This window comes from Lycium barbarum, chromosome 6 (genome assembly GCF_019175385.1).
Source record: "Lycium barbarum isolate Lr01 chromosome 6, ASM1917538v2, whole genome shotgun sequence".
Classification (NCBI taxonomy): Eukaryota; Viridiplantae; Streptophyta; class Magnoliopsida; order Solanales; family Solanaceae; genus Lycium; species Lycium barbarum.
The window spans coordinates 19171547-19192282 of NC_083342.1; the positions used below are offsets into that span (position 1 = coordinate 19171547).

Genomic DNA, 20736 nt, shown 5'->3' on the forward strand with positions numbered 1-20736 from the left:
TGAGAAGAAACAAAATGAAAAATAAATAATATAAAAAGAAATACATTTTGAAAAATAAAAATAATTACAAAGTAAAAATAAAAAATTAAAAGTAAATTAAAAATAAAAGGAAATTAAAATAAACTAAAAAGTAACCCTATAATTATTGGGTGTAATTACACCCAATTCCCCTTGAGAATTGGAGAGTGTAATTACACCCTCTCAATTACACCCAATTCTCACCTAACTGTTTAATTACTTGGTCAAATAAACAGGCCAAACTGTGTAATTACACTCAATTTCAATTACCTGGGTGGCTTTCCCCATGAATGATTTAGTTACCATGTATAATACAAACACTTGTATTATAAATAGGGAGGTAAACCCTCATAAGTGACCATGTCTTTTTTTCCTTCTAAATACTTATACGAAAAAACCTAGTTCTTAAGCTCTGTAAACATCAAAGGCAATACAGTTCTATTCGAATTGGTTCGGGTTTGAAGTTCTTAAACCCCGTTTCAAACCAACCGTTGTGCTGTTCTTCAAATCCACTGAGGCTATTGTTGTTATTCCTTTACTTAATTAACAAATCAAACCGCATATCCTTTAAACCACATACAAATTGAATTGTTACCTTTTTAAGGGGTAAACAAAGGATATTTTCATTTAGAAGATATTTTCTTAGTCTTTCTATTTCAAAATTTAAAAAAGAAAACGAAAAGCAAATGGATTAAGGGTGTGTTTGGTATGAAGGAAAACTAGATACGAACAAGGAGTGGGCTCACCGATAAGTCTGGAAAGCAGCATCTTCTCTTACTCCGTATGTGTGTCACAAAGCTGCTCTTCTTCGTTACCTAACATACCATAAAAAACAACAATGGTATACCTGAGTACTGTACTCGGTGAGTGTCTCCGGGACAATAGTTAATAACAAAATATATAAGTGATAAGTGTAACTCCCCCTGCCCACCATCCAAATCTGATCCCTTAGTATTCGTCTAAATTATATACAAATAGTTTTTGAAATATTGTTTGATTAGGTATGAAACATAAGAAAATAAATAAAAAACCACTTATTTTTTATAAAAAATATTTACCTTAGTACCGAACACACCTTAGATGTCCTATCACTGTCAGTATGACTTTCTCAGAAATGTTAAGTCGTGCGATGTAAGCACGAGCACAAAAAAAAAAAAAAAAAAAGAATCCCCGCAATTTATTACACAAAAAACGTCAAAAAGGAAACAAAGTGTTGACTGATGAGTCCCTGTCCAAGTGAGTTGAGTTCTTGATATTCAATTACCATGGAGTTGCTAACCCCTTCTCCTCCAAATTTCCCTTCTATGGCCACTTTCAGACGTGGGTTTTACAGAACTAGCCAAATTATGATCACTCCTCAATCAACTGAAATTGTTGAAGAAGAAGAACAACAAGGGTCTCAAAAAGTATATGTAGCAGTTGGGAAATCTTTTGATAGAGCTGTTGCTTCACTTCAATGGGCTTTTAAGACATTTGGGAACTCCGAGATTTGCATTCTTCATGCTCTTGAACCTTCTTCATATATACCTACTTTGTGTAAATAAATTTATCATCTTTTTGCTAAATTGTTGTTCCTATAAATTGATGAAGTTTTGGTGTTTAGGGTGCCTTTGGTAAGGTGAAAAATGTTACTCCCTTGGATTCAATTTGTTTGTCTTCGTTTGACTGGACACGAAGTTTAAGAAAGCAAAGAAGACTTTTGAATTACGTATAATGTACCAAAATGTTGTTTGAAATTAAACATACTATATAAGATGTTGAAATAAAGAGTTGTCAAATTAGGAAATAAGGTTTTTTTTTTTTTTTTTTTTGAAACTGACTAAACATGCCATATGTTGGAACGAAAGGGTAGCCAAATTAGGAAAGAGACATTCTTTTTTAAACAGACTAAAAAGGAGAGTAAGACAAATAAATTGAAATAGAGGGATTAAATAAATTGTTCCTATAAATTGATGAAGTTTTGGTCTTTAGGGTGCCTTTGTTGGTTTGGAGTAAAATATTTATGTTCTCTATGGGGAATTTTGTTCCTTAAAAGATCGTTTTTTGGATCATTTCTAGTGTTTCTTGTGTATAAATGTAGATGATATATCATGATCATAAATTCAGTTCAGTAAATTGATGAAGTTTTGGTGTTTAAGGAATGTTTGATTACATTGAGTTGTGAAACTCTTTGTTCTAGGAGGAAAATAAAATCTATCAAAAAGGAATGAACAAAATGTTGTTCCTATAAATTCATAAAGTTTTGGTCTTTAGTGTGCCTTTGTTGGTTTGGAGTAAAATGTTTATGTTTTCTGTGGAAAACGTTGTTCCTTAAAAGATCGTCTTATGGATCATTTCACTACAAAAAAGCTGGAATTAGCTACAAACTTTGTCGCTAAATTGTTTGTAACTAACAGAATTTTTTGCCTATCCGTCACTAAATAGGATTAGCAATGGATTTTGCTGTTTAGCTACGGAATTTGTCGGTCACTAATTCCTTTTTATGTAGTGTTTCTAGGGTATAGATGTAGATGATTTCATGATTATAAATTTTCAGCTTGTTTTACTAAAATGTTGTTCAATAAATTGATGAAGTTTTGGTCTTTGAGGAATGTTTGATCATCTTGAGTTGTGAAACTCTTTGTTATAGGGGAAAAAAATTCTACCAAAAAGAATGAGCAAAATTTCCTTTTATAGGTATCCTAGTTTAAGTCAATATCACTTGCTTCAGTCATAAATATCCTTTTACCAAATATTAGCCTTGTACAATTACCATATGTCTTCTATTTTGGTAACCCTAATAATAGCAAATGATCCGGGAAATGTTTTCTCGCAGTATGATAAACATTTTCTACAAACCAAGTGCCCCCTTTTAAAACATTTTCTTGCCATACTAAACACATTTAGACGAGAAAACTTTAGAGGAACTGCTTTATTCTTTCAATAACCTACACTTATGTGTGCGTACTTGTGATATTTATGCAGTGGGAAGATTGCCAGCTATTCAAGCTAATGCAGAAGCGGTATCTGCATTTCGAAATGCGGAGAGAGAAGGGGCTAGGAAACTTCTATCTCGTTGTTTGAGCGTATGCTGCAAATCAAAGGTAACGTTTGTCCTAGGTTTTAGTAAATTCATTTGGCGGATTATATTGAAAAAAAAAAAAAAGACCATACTAGTAACTGCATGACCGTTTTACTCTATAATGGCAGAGCTGTTGATGCTCTAATGTCCTGATCAAAGAGAATTATGATGTTGAATAGTCATTTGTACGTTATGTATTCGTCTTTCACCATTTTCTTCTTCTCATCGTTTAGAATCATTTCTGTCTTAGGTCGTGCATTTTTACTGTGATTAACTAATTTGCTTTAGAAGCGTAGCCTATTCTCACTAAGATCATTTGCTACTCTGAAACATTAGAGCTGTTATCTTAGTGAGCTTACTTATTTTGGCATGAGCATTTGAATTGAAATCTTTAAATACGTCTGAGTACGATGAGCTAGGTGGCACCATTTCCTTTTATGATTCTTATGTGGTATTAATGATCATTGAGGTCGCTTAAGAACTTCAAATCTTAAATGGTAAAAATTTCTTTTCCTTAATCATTAAAAGCTGCTAGAGTTTTTTATTTTTTTTTGGGTACGTTTTGCTTCAAAATGAATTATGAGCCAGATGTTCAACAACTCATTTTGGTTCAGAAACTTTGGGATGGGTTTATTTCGAGGCTCGGACTGAGGTCTGGTTGTGTATTTGGTGGGATTTTTGTTGAGAATAAAATGGTTGTCAATTTGCTCAAATGGGGCCATAACCAGATATTTGACTTTTAACTAGTTTTCTTAATGCGACATTAGAGTCTTTTCTACTAGCATTTACTCAAGTAATGCTTTTCATTAATTTACCGAGCAATGTCGAGAATAAGCAAAAGCTTAAAAAGGCATTCCATAGAGGATACTTTCCATGCTTTACACCTAAAATTCTGTCTCTTATGGTACCAATAAATGAATACATCTTTGAGAACTTCGATTTACGGTATCTCTTATTACCCCTTCTACCCTTCCCTTCCCCGTTTCACCACAATTCCTTCTCCCTCCTAACTTTTACCGTCCCTTTAGTAACTGTAGAAAACTTAAGCACCATTGTAAATCTCCACCATATTCTGTCGATCGCAACTGTATCACGTGTTTATCCTGAATGCTCTATTGCAGTTCTTGTCGTTTGCTGGTTTGTACAAAAGAGAGGTCATTGTTGAAGGCTATTTGGATTTTTTCTCCTCTTTTTCCGTTTTTTTCGTTCTGAAGAACACGTGTGGAATATTCAAATTGAATACACTGAATGTGGACATGAGAATAAACAGATTTACAGGTGACAAAATATTGGCCAATCTAAAGAAATTAAGATAGAGAAAGTTATTCTCCTTTGCCATTTTTACTGTAACCGTTCTCAAAAAATAAGTTTTTCGTCTGGTGATAGAAAAAGTTATTCTTCTTTGCCATTTTTACTGTAACCGTTCTATAAAAAAAGTTTTCCTGATGATCGGAGTTATACCTTATATCTGGAACAGAGAATGAAAAGAAGAGTGATTTCTAACAAATTTATTCTCTTTTTCTAGATATCAAAGAAAACCCAGTGGAAGTGAAAGCTTCAGTAAAAAGTGATGTGGTTGTGAAGAAATTCCTGTTCAAAAGAAAAAAAAAAGGTGAGGATGTGAGATAAGTTGACGAAGAAGTTTTTGGGGCTGCAGGCTCCTGACTCTCCATCTCAAGCACCTTGTGTCTGAATGTTTCTATCTGTCCAGATCACTCCCCTCTTCTCTAAGTATTCTTCATTTGCTGTCTCTCTACCCTCCGATCCCCTAAAAATCTACTCGTTTTATCCGCATCTGCCCTTCGCGCCTCTTTATTCGGGTAATAGGGCAACACTCAAGCTATCAATGAGTTGAAAAGAGTCAACTCTCCATAACCATTGATTTATTCCATGTCACAATAAGTTATACTTATATTTTTTTTATGATGGTGGTATCTTGGACCATGCTTGTGAGCACATCGATTATTCCATCGAGTACCTGCCATCTCCTACCAACACAGGTATCGGGTAACTCTGCCCACCAAGGTTTGGGTAGATGGGAAGAAATCACCTAGTGTTTCTTGCCTCCGCTGGGACTTGATAGCTTGAATGGGTTTGAACCCCCAAACATGTTCTTTTCTTCTCTCCTTTTTCTGCTTTTTAATATGTTCTTCACAATTCCCTTCCTCACTACAACTTAACCAATGTTTGAATTACAACTTTTTTTAGTCTCTGGTTTGATGGTCTGTGGCTAGATTTGACATTCTATTGCTACTGTAAATATCCCGCTTTTCCTTTCAAAAGTAATGATGCATATTTAATGTCATTGATTGAGTATTTACCTTGTATCATGCTACCTATGCCGTCACTTACAGAAGACGTGGCCGTCACTTACAGAAGACGTGGTAATCTTTTCAGGTTAAAGCAAGTGTTGTCATAGTTGAAGCAGATCAAGTCCTAAAAGGAATTCTAGATTTTGTCAACAAAAATAACATCAGAAAGCTTATAATTGGGGCTATACCAGAGTAGGTCTTCAACTTCTAATCATTTAGTTTACTTTCAAGTGCGAGTAAACTGTTTGAATTGTTGTAGATTATGATTGCACTTGTGAATCCTGGATTATGTTATGTGATTCAATAGTTTGACTATTTTTGAGGAGCTTTATCTTTTTGGAAAGAATTCTGGATGCTATAAAATACCTCAAAGTAAAATGTCCAAATTGCTATTTTGATCTCCTGGAATCTCCAGTTCTGTAAAGTGAGGTTGCTTGAGTTGTAAGAGTATTCCACTAACCTAGAGGTTGGGTATTTGTGTCACTGAGAGAGCACAATTGGAAAGAGCCATTGTTGACTCGTAAACAGGATATTTTTTTGGGGAAGGGGATGGGGTTTACCAAATCAACCAAAAAAAAAAGGAGAAAAAAGGAATCTCCAGTTTTGGAAGTATTTTGACTGCTTGGTTCATGTGTTGTAGCAACTTGATCATTTTTCCTGCCCTACCTAATTAGCAAAAGAAAATTAAGTCTTTTTTTTTTTCAATAAGGTAGTGCCCAGCTATGTTGCTCAGACTCTTCAACATTTGCACACGATGTGTGTCGAATCCTCCAAAGTAGTGCATTTTTGGAGGATCCGACATGGGTGCGACAGTATTTTTGGATAGTCCGAGCAACATAGGTGCCCGGCCCAGTTTGTGTGAATTTCAACTAATCCACTGGTACTTGTACCTCCCACCAGCTCTAGTATCAAGTAACTCTTTCCATCAAAATTTGATGGATGGGAACCAATCGCCTAATGCAGCAGTATTGCTAGCCGTAAGCACTAGTAGGCTAGTCAAAATTTTCACTATTGAACTGAGAACAGAGGTCAAATTAAAAGGTGTAGAAATCTGTAGAGGTTGTATTTGCCTGCAGAACTGAGAATTTCATAATATAACCTATATCCTTTAATTGCTTTACTTGTTTTACAACGATGACAACAATAACAATGCCTCCACAGCAAACTAGAAGCGTGGGTTATATGAATCCTCTATCCATCTGCTATATTTGGGACCATTTCATAATAATTTTGTGTTTTGGACAAATCAGTAGTTCTCTTAGCCTAGAGGTTCTTTAAAATCTCTCTCTCTTATTTTTACACTAACATACAAATATGAAAAGATTCTTAACCCTGGACCTAATGTAAGGATATCAACATGACAGAGCCTTAATCCCAGGTAGTGGGTATGTCTATATGGATATTTTCTTTCACCTTTTGTTTTCATGCTTCACCTGTATTTACTGGAACAGTATCTTTGCATCTTTCTGAATTTTCATCAAATAGAACTTGTCCCTTGTACTCAAGTTTACCAGTTATATACAGTTGTGCGAAGGTTAAGAAAAGCTCCAGGAAAGCAAGTTATGCTGCCACAAATTTCCCTTCATTCTGTGAAATATTCTTTGTCTACAAAGGAAGATTAATCTGGAGTAGACAACCTCCTGAATGCTCAAGCTTCATTGAACCTATCTCTCCTAATACTCGAGTAACGGCAGTTGATGTATGCGGTTTAAGATCTCGGTCTCTAAATTCTTGCAAGAACGAGGTTATCCTCTCCCCAGAACGTGCTCGGTCAAGCTTGTCTAGGGACCTGTTGTCATCTGGAATTAAAAGTTCAATTCTTGAAGACAAGATTTCTGATTTACAGTTCAACAACATTTCTTCTACCAGCAGAAGCAATCTGATTAGTGTTCCTAGTTTATCTATGTCAACAAGTTCTACTCTTGATACCAGTTGTGCTACTTCTGCTGAACAAATGGTGTCTGCTGATGTGGAGATGGAAAGTTTATACAAACGGCTGGAAGAAGTCTGCAAAGAATTTGAATCATCAAAGAAAGAAGCTTATGCAGAGAGGCTTAAGCGCAAAAAACTGGAAGCTGAAGCTGAGGAAGCCATCAGAAAGGTAAACCTCTAGTTTCTCTGTTGCAATCGTGGAGGTATTATTCTTATGGCTCTGGAGAGATCATTCCATACTTCAATTTTTGATTAATAACTATATTGATGCATGGACACTGATAAAATTTGGCTACCGCTGGATATCACAGACATGCTACCTAGAGAGGCTTATGAAGTTAAATTACACTTATGGCCTGTTTTGCCAAAGCTTCTCCAAGGCTAAAAGTGGTTCCCCCCCAAAAAAAGTGTTTTATTTTCAAATTTGAGGTGTTTGACCATGCTTTTAGGAGAAGAAAAAGTGTATTTGAGTAGAAGCTGAAAAAGCAGCTTCTCCTAAAAGCACTTTTGAGAAAATATACTTAGAAGCACTTCTTAAAAGTTTGACCAAACACTGAATGTTGTTCAAAAGTACTTTTCAAATTGATTTAGCCAAACACAATTTGCTTTTCAGCTTTCGCCAAAAGTACTTTTTTGAAAAAAAAAAAAAGTGCTGTTCAAAATAAGCTAATTTTAGAAGCTTGGCCAAACAAGATTTATTAGCTTTTCTCATATTATGGCTTCACATTCAAAAATGGACCAAGGCCATCATGTCTAACCAGTAGAGCCGCTATGGGCTTATCCGAGCTAAAAGTTTTGAAGTTGAATTCTGTCCATTACGGCAGCACTTCAGAACTACTATAATCTTTGTGTAGAGTAGCCATCCCTAGAGCCAGTATGTATTCTTAAATTGAGCAGAAAGTCATGCAGCATATCTAATATATACTGCAACAACTACCAGTATAAGAGGAATGTTACGTAGATAGTAACGTCATTTCTCATTTTTGCAATATCTATAATGGACTGAAAACACTAATTGGTGAACTATTACTTCTGTAAAACTGAAGTTTCCTTCTTCTGTTTTTGGATAAGTACTGAAGCTTCCTTCTTAGGCTCCGAAATTTAGAAATTTTGCTTTGTTGTAGGTAGAAGCCTTTGAATCTGCTCATGCGCATGAAGTTGAACTGAGGAAGGAAGCTGAGGTTGCTCTGGAAACTACATTGCTGGAACAAGAAAATCTCTTGAAGGAGAAAAAAGAGAAAACTTATGAGCTGCGCAAGGCCATGAGAAATATAGCCCTCCTCGATAGTCGTGTACAGCACAACAATCAGCGATCTGAAGAAATTGGTCGAGAATTGACGTTGATTCATTCCTCCATAGCAACTCTCCAGCAGGAGAAGCAGAAACTTCAGCAGCAAACCACTGAAGCCGTGCACTGGATTAATTCGTGGAAGAATCGTGGAAAAGATGGAGGACTAAGTGCAAATGACTTGACTGAGTGCTCTGTATCACTTGAGTTGGTTGAATTTTCACTCTCCGATCTGCAGACAGCAACGTGTGACTTTTCTGAGAGCTTCAGGATTGGTCAGGGAGGATATGCTGATGTGTTTAAAGGAGAACTCTCAGATAAAACCGTTGCCATTAAGCAGTTGCATCCACATAATATGCAACGGCAGTCACATTTTTTTGAACAGGTCAACATCTCCCTTAGATTCACATGCATGGGTTGCAAATTGCATTTGTTTCTTACTTCATAGTTCCCTTTCAGCATATAAACAATTGGTCTAAAATGTCTAGCATGTGATTTTCCTTAATATCGTCCAACTCAAGTGCATATACCTGTCCTTGTGCTCAGTTGGTCTTTCATCATAAGCTAAAACCCAATCTCTTAGTTTTCTCTACCAACAATTGCTTTGATTTATGTGCTTGACCATATGATTAAGTTTTCACTTGCAGGTGGAAATTCTAGCTAAGCTACGTCATCCTCATCTGGTCACATTACTTGGTGTATGTCCAGAAGCTTGGTGCCTTGTTTATGAATATTTTCCTGGCCTGAGCCTCCGAGACCGCCTGTTTTACAAAAACAACATTAGTCCCATGAATTGGAAGATGCGAGCACAAATTATTGCTGAAATTGCAAGTGCGCTTCTGTTTTTGCACTCTTCCTACCCTGAAAAGATTGTACATGGGGATCTGAGGCCTGAGAATGTGCTCCTTGATTCCACCGGCAGCTGCAAAATATGTGATGTCGGGATATCTAGGCTGATTCCTAAACAAGCCCTACGATGCCCAAGTTTTGATCGTCTTAGTGAACCAAAGGGTCTCTTTTCCTACACTGATCCTGAATTTCATGTAACTGGAACTCTGACACCTAAATCGGACATTTACGCACTTGGACTTATTATCCTTCAAATGCTCACTGGAAAAACTGTAGCAGGACTAGTGAGTGAAGTACGCAGGGCAGTCTCATGTGCACAATTAGAGTCTCTTTTGGATTCATCTGCTGGAGAATGGTCTACATTTGTGTCAAGGAGGTTAGCACAACTGGCGTTGCAATGCTGTGAAGTAAACAGTAGGGATAGGCCTGAGCTGGCACTGGCCCTTGTAATGGAGCTACAGAATTTGAATAAGTTGGAAGAGCAATCAGTGCCCTCCTTTTTCTTATGTCCAATTCGTCAGGTAAGTTATGCTCTGTGCACTAGCAATCATTTGAAATTTTGTGGTCCTCTAGGACGCAGGATAGGAAGACATAAAGATATGTTGTTTTAGTTTTTTATTTTAGGGGATAATCATTTATGTGTAGACTTAAAAGGAATTGAACAGGGGCAAACTGGTAGTGCTCCTATCGTGCATCTTAAAGGTCCAAGATACAGCAACCGGTCCTATTCTCTCTTCTCTCAATCAGCCTACGACCTCCCAAACAGAACAAAGATAAAAATAAAAACATAATCGGAACGTAAAACATATGTAATGGCTGCAAGTGTAAGGGAGTGAACTGTTCCACTTGCATGGCATCATAGGCCTATCGGTGTTATAATTTAGGAAAATTACCTAATGTAACTGATTATGCTTCATAATTACACGCTTTATAGCGGTACTTCTAAGTAATTACAAAACATGGCTATATTTTACATTTTATAGCAGATATACATTGATACATGTATCCCTAACTTGTAGGTACAATTCTTGTATGCACACGTATATGCATAATGTATAGACACTATCAGTGTGTATAAAATGTATCAGCGTATATATATTGATACTTTATGTGCGCGCATACAGTGTATATGCTGCGTTTTGAAAGAAAAATACTGCCATGTCTTTTAAGAAAATGCTGCTATTTTTTGCCTAAAAAGGCACTAATCTTGCTACTTATGAAATTTTCCCTATAATTATGTCACGAATTTGATTACTAGTTAACTTAAAGGTGATCCATCTGGTGTGCTACGTTTGTAGTTTTTAGATATTGATTCACTCCAATTTGCTGTTAGAAACAGTTTCTCTGGGTTTCAAACTTGCTGCTCAATGCTCACATCATTGTGAATTTATTTTCAGGACATAATGCATGACCCTCAGGTCGCTGCAGACGGGTTCACATATGAAGGAGAGGCCATTCAAGGATGGCTGGGAAGTGGTCATGATACTTCTCCGATGACTAATTTGAAGCTAAGCCATTTGGATCTAACTCCCAACCATGCTCTACGACTTGCTACCCGAGATTGGGTCTGCAACTTATAAATCCTCAGATAGCAGTAACGTAGAATTTTGTAAATCAATATGTATGTATTCTAGGAGCCTAGGATACACAGGTAAGCTTAGAACTAGCCTTGCAAATACATGGAAAATAACCGCGTATCATAGGATCTCTTATACAACAAAATGGAAAGACATTGTGTTGATAACAGTCTAAGAGAACATTGAAATTGTCTCAGGGACAATGTAATAGTTATAAAAATATAGACTGTTTTTATGTACTCTTATACCTTAGCATAGTTATTTCATTTTCCATTTCCGTTCAGATGCTAAATGTTGCTGAAGATAGAGGCAACAAGAATGCAATTTGTGGAAGGGGCTATTGGGGTTAATACTCCTGCAAGTCCAAAATAAGTGAATTTTTGGGTGTGCGACACCCCTTAAGAAAGTTAATTAATCATATTAATCAAAGAGTCATTTGCAACATAACACTTTTGCTTTCTCCAAACTTTTCTTAAAAGTAGAAATCGACAGCGTTGGGATTTGAAAACCCATTAGAGAGAAGAGTGACTTTGGAAAAATAATTAACATCTTTGGGTTTTGAAAAAATTATTTATTTTGGACCAACGAAAAAGTGCTAGAAATTCACTTATTTTGGACTGAAGGGAGTATATAATTCTCAATGTGAGGTAGCTAAACGGTTGATTTTGCAGTTGAAAGGTAAATCCAGATAGAAAAAAAAAACAGTTGGCCTTTATTAGGTAAGAGGATGTAATGTCAATATAAAAAATCCCCTTTCCTTCTCATTTTTCTTTTTTTAATTTTAGTCACATCAGGTGTAGCAGTATACATACAATAGAACTAGGAACGTGTGGGTAGGATGGTTGAGATCTCTTCACTCTTAACCAGAAGTGCAGGGCTCGAACACTTCTTGGTTAAACCGTTAAACGGAAAAAGCAATATATTAGGAAATATCAGCATCAGTAGTAATTATTCCATGAACTTGAAATAGCAGTTCAGTTGCATATCCGCATTGCTTTACCCTGTAGGTTACAACAGAAGCTCAAAACAGCTAGTAGTGGTATAAGCCTATGAGGGAACAACCAATTAGGTGTTCTTAGCTCTATACACCAATCTCCGGGAAAACAACACAACTGCTCCTGAGAGATAGATGAACGCATAAAACAACAATTCAACATACATACGCTCCAGAGAGATTAGAACTGGAGTGTCCTATTTACATGCTTGGAGGACTTGATCACCAGAAGAAAGCAAGGAGACCGACGTTAACCGGTCGGTTTCACTGAAAGGGTGATCCTCCTCCGAGGAACATCCCATTCTTGGTTCTGCTTCCAAAAGTGCTTTTGATTCTCCTTTGAAGTTCCACTTATGCATTTCCTCAGTTGGAGCCATGTTTTCTTTGAAACTAATACAAGAAATCCCAGAAACTAAGTACTCATCATCCACTCTCTCACTAACTTGCACTTCACTATTGAAACTTGAGTTTTCATCATCCTCATTTTCATGATGATTAAACTGAGAATTAGACCTTCCATAAGGTTTAATTGTTGATTCCTCTAAAATTCCTTCACCTGAATTAGTAGTCCTAATGTTGAAGCTACCAAAACCTTCAATACCTCTTGATATTTTCCTGGCTTTGTTTCTCTCTTCTTTGAGTAGTTGTCCATTTTCTAGCAGCTTCAATATCCTCTCTGATTTCTTCCTAACATTTAGTCCCCAGTTGAATCTGCAGTCATTCAAAGTAAAATAAAAATGGATGATTTCATGCATGGACATTCAACTTTTAGTTTATCGCGACAAAGTTGTAGAACTAACTTTTATGTCGGAAAATAACTCAACTATACCAAAAAGTACTAAATCCGGTCTAGAAAAAAAGAAAAAAAAGTAAAGCTACCACATGTATAGAAGTGTCATGTAAATATATATACTTTCAGCAACTCACCTTACATACTATTTACGTGGCACCACTTAAACGAACAAGAAACTCATTTTCCGACCCAACCTGATATCCGATGTCTTTCCCCATGTGACACATCATGGGTTTATTTTTATTTTTTCTTAAAGTGGGTCAGAAAAAGATTGTTGTTCTTTTAAGTGATGCCTCGTGGATATCATGTAAAGTGAGTTGCTCAAGTGACAGCTTATTTGTGTCCTGCGAACGGATTTAGCATTTTCGAACGTTTTTTTATTCTCTGTTTTATTATGCATAGTTGAGCTAATTTTCCATTCTAGAACTTAGTTTGATGATTTTCTGCAATATATTAATAATTGGATGACCATAAATTCAACTTCTAAGATTTACCCTTTCTCATCAATGAGTTGAAAGCTTTCCATTTCCCTGATAACATCTTTATCCCTTTGGAATTCCTCTGCAACACTTTCAGGTCCATGAGTCAACAAGTGTTCCAGCACTATCACAGCTTTATATGACACCCTCCAATTCTTTCTATCAAATCTTGGCAATCTAAATCATAAAACCAATAAAAATATCAACCCTGAAAATATTATTCAAGAAAGTGCAATTTAAAAAAAAAAAAATTAAAATATACATACTTTTTGTGGAGGATCCCAACAATTCTCCAGTAATCATCAACTTCAAAAGCTGCCTTGGAAATCATTTTTAGTGTTCTTGTGTCTGGTGCACCTGGATTTCCATTTGTAGCTTCTTCTGTCAATCTTCAAACAACATCATCTTCAGCTTAGGATTAATTTCACGTATGATCACTAGCTTTAATCCGGTAAAGTCACAAAAACAATGTTTTGTCACGTCAAAGTAATTGAAAAGTTATAAAGAAATAATTACCTATCAAAAGTATTCTATTTCCAGAAAAAAATAATAACCTAATATAACAGTAACGTTACGAAACTATTATATTAAACTATGTGTAAATAACTCAAAAGATACAAATGATGGGAAAGTCAAAATTCATAATCATCGTACAAACACTAAAAAAAAAGGTGGAATTAATATGAACTTTGTCACTGGTCTGTTGCTAATCCGTCGCCAAACAGGATTAAGGATGGATTTTTCTATATAGCTATAAAATTTGTCCGTCGCTAATTCCAATGAGAGAAAGAAGAGATCTTACATCTGAGTTGGTGTAACATCAGTCAAGGCCAATCTGGCTGTGTTGATCTTCTCCTTAAGGAAGAAAGAAGCTTGTTTCTTGAATTCATGGAGAAATGGTTGAGCCATAATATTGCTACTGTTTTCCCTGCCGCTTTTAATTGTTGACATATTCTTGTTGGTTACAAGAAAAAATAAATGAAGGATTTTGGACTTTTTGGTAAGGAGTAGAAGAGGATAGTAACCCAAATGATGCAACTAACAGCAGACACCTACTCCATTAATAATTTTTTTAATATTTATGTTATGTAGGTACCTCTCTAATTAGGTGTGTCCAATAGGGGGTTAGACTGAATTTTGATGGATCAAAATAAGCCAAGAAAGTTACTTGGGTGGAATGAGTTGGGCTAAGAAGCGGATCATAATCCAACCTGTCCTATTTTTATTAAGTTTTAACTTCTTTATTTGTTTTTTTATAATTTATTAAGTACCTCATAACTTTTCCCTTTATTATGGCTATATATAACGTACCAAATTAAAAAAAAAGTTTTTTATTTGTATTTCGATAAAGTTTCTATCAATTTGGGCTACATATATACCAACCTAACTTCTAAATGGGTTGAATTGAGCGGGGCAAAATGGGCTGAGCCAATTGACCTGCTCAAACTTAAATGTTTTGAGCGGATCATATTTTCATGGATTAATTACGTCACCCTATATTTAACATTTCTTATGAATATAGGTACCTGATTAATCTGCGAATAAAAACTTAAGCTGATGAAAAGAAATTATCTCACTTTTTTGTCTTTAATAAACTTAAAACCCTAATTTTATGATTCTTTAAGTTATTTTATTAATTTTTAAGCACACCTACTTCTCGTCTTATTAATATTATTGGCCACTGCCTATGTAATGAGGAGGACATAGGAGGGACACTTGTGTTGATAGGTATCAGCAAAAAGGATGACAAATTCAAATAAGACTAATAAAATTTGATTTGTTGACCTTTCGTGTGTGTTCTTGTTCAAAGGTCGGATTCTCCAAGATGGCTATAGTGGTTTTTGAATACTATGTATAGATTTGAAGTAACAGAATGTGTGGCTAAGTTGAAAATTTTGGTCAATAATTCAACACCGTGGAAAGGTATTAGTAAATTCATTTGCATCTGATTTTTACATTATTTATATGTATATTTCTTTATCATGATAAAATTGCTTATTACTTTGATTTTTTTAGACGCATAAATACATGAACATGCTCTTAAATTTGATCTCAGCTGGCAAGTAGTAAAATACTCTGCACGAGAGGTACTCCATTCCAAAGCTAAATCCTGATACTTCTAATTAAAGATTAAAGGATAGTTGCATTCCGCTACCACAACTTCTGATGGTGTCTGGATGGTACTTCAATATCATGTGGATCATGCGCTTCTCTAAATGTCTAATTAATAGAAGGTTTTGTTAAATGTCCAAATAAACTAAACTTGCCAAAAGAATAAATAAATAGAACCTGCCTGACAGAGAAAATCCCACATTAATTCACTTTCTGTAACACAGAAAACAGCCCAATTGACTCATTTTAAGGCATATCATTGTTGATACTTCCAACAAGTTTTTACTTTTCTTTATGCTGAAATAAGTATACAAATTAGCAATACTGCAACTAAAAAGAAAAATAGAAGAAGAATTAACATATATACGTACAAATTGGCATCTAAGACAGTTTCTTACTTTTCCTTTTGCCTAAACGTAACATAATTAAGAAAGAACAAAAAAAACAGATTCTGAGATCAAAACAAAGAAATCTCCCCTAAAAACTAAAAAGCCCCGGGAAAAAGAACCACAGTTTGAGAGAATTGGTATTCCAAAAATTCTTTATATATCATTTCTTAAAACTTTTCTTGTGTATTGTGAATAGGGGTGGGCATAGTACGGTATTTGAAACTTTCGTACGGTGATTTCGATTTTCGGTTTTTAAAAATACTACTCCCTCTGTCCCAATTTATGTGATACACTTTCCTTTTTAGTCTTCCAAAAAGAATGATACAATTCGCAACAATTTAACTTTAAACTTTACCTTTTACGCTTAACGAGATAATCTATAACCATATAAATATCTTTGGCTTATTTTAGACCACAAGATCAAAAGTGTTCCTTTATTTCTTAAACTCCGTGCCCAGTCAACCTATATCACATAAATTGGGACGGAGGGAGTATACCATTACCATACCAAATTAATTCGATATGGTTTGGTATTTTTAAGTTCGGTTACAGTATTTTGCGATATGGTAAATCGGTACCATAGTTTTATTCGACTTCGACTTACATATATACATATCGTGGAGAATTATGACTTTCGCTACTTAAGAAACGTCTAAATTATATTGTACTAACACCTTACACATGTAAAAATACTCAAAAGAAAGTACAAGCAATCACCTTCGTAAATCAATTACACAAAAAAGACATTTAAATCAAGATAGAGTAGTAAAAGTTACAACGTTTTAACAATTGGTTTTCTAGTAATACTAGTATATATATTTGTTAGTATTATAATACTAAAATATATGAATTGTATATGTAACTATATACTTCAATATGGTATTCAGTATTTCAGTATTTTCTTTATGAATAACGAATACTGTACCGAATACCAAACTTTTTTAAAATGCATACCAAATATCGTACCAAATATCATAATACCGAAACCTTGGTATAAAGAATTTTGGTTTCGGTATCTACTATACCGTGCCCACCCCTAATTGTGAATGTCCATTTACATACACAGCTTTCTGAATAAATTTACAATTAAGCAGGCAGCTTGCAAGTAGCTCAAGTAGGCAGCTTATAGGCAAGCTTCCTGAAAAGCCTCACAACGGCTTCTTTCCTTCTACAAATAAGAAGCCAAATCAGTTCATTTATAAATCAGTTTGAAGTTAAATAAAATATCAGTCTCTCTCTGTATTTTTTCTGCATTACTTTCTTTATAAGCTTTATTTATAACATCTTAGAAAGTTGAAATCTTTCATACTAATTGTGTTTAAGTTGGATATTTCCCTTTTCATTTCTTCATTAAGTTGAAAACAGGTACTTAATGATTGAGATCTAAATAATTAAGATTAAGCCCTTTATTAAGTGCAAACGAATGAGGTTTAAGTCGTAAAGTTCGATAAGTCTACATTTTGACAAACCTTGAAGTAAGAGGTACTTATACACATTTAAATTCTATTAAATTTGGACCATACAAAATTTGGTCTTAGTTCTAAAATGTGGAGATGTTGGACACTTGGACCTCATCAAGATTACTTATTCAAATCTAAAACATGATTTAAATGAGGAATTGACATAAATATACAACCCTTAAATAAAATTGGCATGTTTTTAACCAAATATTTTATTTAGCAAATGAAACCTAAAAGAAATGGCATTGAGTAGCCAAGATATTATATTTTTACCCAATTATTATTATTATTATTATTATTATTATTATTATTATTATTATTATTATTATTATTATTATTATTATTATTATTATATACTTAAAAAGTGGAGAGTTTGTTATTAAGGGGTATTCAAATAAAAATAATTTGAAAATATTAATTCACAAAATATTCTTCTTCCACGTCAAATTTCGGAATGTATACTTGAAGACTTGAAGTTATAGTTCATAGTCTGATATTTTTATCCTCTTTTATACGTAATAAATATACATTGTTTAATAGTATAATAATTAGAATGTATACCTAGTACTTCACGTTATATATACGAATATATACATGGTACTTTACAATATATAACATATTGTATACATGGTGCTTCACAATAGATATCAGAATGTATACATGGTACTTCATAATATATATCAGAATGTATACATGGTACTACACAATATATACCAGAATGTATACATGGTACTCTTCTTCCCTATCGAATTCTCAGAATGTATACATGGTACTTCACAATGTATATCAGAATGTATACATAGTACTTCACAATATACATCAGAATGTACACATGGTACTTCACAATATACATTAGAATGTACACATGGTACTCTTCTTCTCTATTGAATTCCCAGAATGTATACATGGTACTTCACAATATATCATGGTAGGTTTTCTATTTTGATTGGAGAAATTTAAGAAAAAGGAAAGAGAGGGAAAAAGTGGAGGAGATACACAATAATGTATAGATGGAAGAAATTAGAGAGAGAGATTGGAGAGATTTTAGGGGAAGAAATAAGAGAGGAGTAAATTGTGGGAGAGAAAATAGGAAACAAATGTATGTGGGGGCGTTTTATGCCAAGTTATTAAATTTGGCTAATTTATGCCACTTAGGTTTATGAGTTAGCACACCATGCCAAGTTTTCAATTTAAATCAACAATCTTATTTTATTTGAGCTAGTCCATTTTTCTGGGGGGCAATTTGCACGATTGCCCATATTCAGGGGTGGTCTTTAATTTTTGTCCCTCAAATTGTTGGTTTTTAGTTTTTGGCCTTTGCCTAAAATATCCCGAGGTTTTAAGTTCGAACCCCAGTTCAGTAAAAAAAATTCGCAAGACAGAGTTTCATTACAAAATTAGGCCTATTCGAGCAAAAGTTAGGCCTTAGCTTTTGTAGAATTCCAGCAGAGTAAAAAAAAAAATTGCCTTAAGGCATAATTTTAAGGCAAATTATGCCTCTATAAGGCAGACTTTTCGCGAAGCCTTGCTTTGTGATTTTTTTTTGACTGAGCGGGAGTTCGAACCCAAAACCTCTGAATATTTTCAACCACTTTTTAAAGACCAGCGCCTTTGAAGGTCAGTCCGTGCAAAAAAAAAATCTGGGCTAAAAAAGGGAGCCCAATTCGCAGAATTGCCCTTCTTTTGGGGTGGTCTTTAAATTTTGCCCATCATATTTGAAATCTTTAAATTTTGCCCTTCGGCTAAAACCCATGGGTTCCAGGTTCGAACCCCCACTCAATCAAAAAATTTTAAAAAAATTCGCAAGGCAGAGTTTAGATTTCGCTATGCCCCCACAGGCATACACTTGTTAAGGAATTACAAAAGTTATGCCGGACCCGACATACTTATGCCTTATGGCAGACTTGACATAAGTATGCCGGATCCGGCATAACTTTGATAATTCCTTCACAAGTTTATGCCGGGTCCGGCATACTTATGGGCAAACTTTTAATGGTTAAACTTTTAGTTAAGCCTTAAACTAAAAGTCTTTTCCTAGTTATGCCTTATGGGGCAGACTTTTAGTTAAAGCATAACTAAAAGTATGCCCCATAAGGCATAACTTTTCCTTAAGACATAGACTTTGTCTTATAAAGCAAATTTTTAGTTATGCCTTAAAGAAAAGTTCCGCCTTATGGGGCATACTTTTAGTTGTGCCTTAACTAAAAGTCTGCCCCATAAGGCATAACTAGGAAAAGACTTTTAGTTAAGGCTTAACTAAAAGTTTTCCCATAAGTATGCCGGACCCGGCATAAACTTGTTAAGGAATTACCAAAGTTATGCCGGACCCGACATACTTATGCCAAGTCTGCCCATAAGGCATGAGTATGTCGGGTCCGGCATAACTTTGGTAATTCCTTAACAAGTGTATGCCGGGTCTGGCATACACCCGACCCAAACCTTGCCTTACAATTTTTTTTTAATTTATGCTTGAGCAGGGGTTCGAACCTAGAACCTCATGATTTCTGCGTGAATGCTCAGGGTTGCAACGCGAATGACAAAAATTAAAGACCAGCAATATGAGGGGCATAATTTAAAGACCACAAATATGAGGGGCAAAATTTAAAGACCACCCCAAAAGAAGGGCAATCCGCGCAAAAAAAATGCCTCTTCACTAACCAAGGTCCAACAGGCTATTAGTCCATCTTAAAGCCCATGCTGTCGTAACATGTAGGGGTGCACAAAGTAAACTGACAAATCACACCAAACCGATAAACCGAGAAAAAAACCCGACTAGTGGTTTGGTGTTGGAAAAAAAAACCCGACCATAATTGGTTTGGTTTGGTTTTAACTAAAAAAAGTCAAACCGAACCAAACCAACCCGACATTACACGTATTCAATTTTTAAAATATTTTATACATAAAAATATTTATTTGTAAAGTAATTTATAAATATTTCTTAAATTTTTTCGTAATTTTTTTATCTATTATCATATTATTCAAGCTTGAACTTAGAATTTTGAATGTCAATAAGTTATCCTATGGATGTTAGTAACTCAAATAAAGTTCAAACCAAAACCAACTCAACACTAATCCTAACAAAAGAAATTCAATTTACCACTAGAAATAACAATAATGTTGGATATCTATTCTTTAGTTTTGCATAATTGATTTAGAGAGTAAAAATACATAACTTAAGTTTTTTTCTTTGTCATATAATTAATACTTATTTTAGCATGACTTAATATTTTTAGATTATGGTCATTTTCTTTTATGGCTTGTTAATTAACAATATTTATTTTAACCGATTATATTAGCTTTTGTTGAATATTTTAATACAATGTCATCACTCTTCTCACATTTTGTGTTATTTTCTTAAGAAACACCTATATTATATAATTGTATCTTACTAGGACTAAAGAAATATTTAAAGTAAAAGTTATATGTTTTGTATCAAGATTATTCCAAAAAAAAAAACCCGAAAAATCCGAAC

General features: G+C 34.6%; 2 protein-coding genes across 2 annotated transcripts; one reads left to right on the forward strand and one right to left on the reverse strand.

The window, feature by feature from the left end:
* The first annotated feature begins 1169 nt into the window (after window positions 1–1169).
* On the forward strand, window positions 1170–11280 carry LOC132643562 (U-box domain-containing protein 33-like). Its single transcript, XM_060360013.1, has 7 exons — window positions 1170–1554; window positions 2983–3101; window positions 5477–5583; window positions 6916–7492; window positions 8448–8996; window positions 9259–9981; window positions 10858–11280. The coding sequence occupies exons 1-7, from the start codon at window positions 1284–1286 to the stop codon at window positions 11038–11040; spliced, it is 2529 nt and encodes an 842-aa protein (XP_060215996.1). The 5' UTR covers window positions 1170–1283; the 3' UTR covers window positions 11041–11280.
* A 677-nt stretch (window positions 11281–11957) lies between these two features.
* LOC132643563 (epsin-3) lies at window positions 11958–14356 on the reverse strand. Its single transcript, XM_060360014.1, has 4 exons — window positions 14106–14356; window positions 13570–13692; window positions 13319–13480; window positions 11958–12742 (listed from the first exon to the last, which is right to left on the reverse strand). Exons 1-4 carry the CDS (start codon window positions 14252–14254, stop codon window positions 12229–12231), a joined length of 948 nt encoding a protein of 315 aa, XP_060215997.1. The 5' UTR covers window positions 14255–14356; the 3' UTR covers window positions 11958–12228.
* Window positions 14357–20736: the final 6380 nt, after the last annotated feature.

Coding starts and splice junctions, on each gene's coding strand:
- LOC132643563 (XM_060360014.1), bottom strand. CDS start 14,254: ATGTCAACAATTAAAAGCGGCAGGGAAAACAGTAGCAATATTATGGCT. Junction 13,693..14,105: donor GATGTTACACCAACTCAGAT/GTAAGATCTCTT, acceptor TGTTGTTTGAAG/ATTGACAGAAGAAGCTACAA. Junction 13,481..13,569: donor GTTGGGATCCTCCACAAAAA/GTATGTATATTT, acceptor TTTATGATTTAG/ATTGCCAAGATTTGATAGAA.
- LOC132643562 (XM_060360013.1), top strand. CDS start 1,284: ATGGAGTTGCTAACCCCTTCTCCTCCAAATTTCCCTTCTATGGCCACT. Junction 3,102..5,476: donor GCGTATGCTGCAAATCAAAG/GTAACGTTTGTC, acceptor TAATCTTTTCAG/GTTAAAGCAAGTGTTGTCAT. Junction 7,493..8,447: donor CTGAGGAAGCCATCAGAAAG/GTAAACCTCTAG, acceptor GCTTTGTTGTAG/GTAGAAGCCTTTGAATCTGC.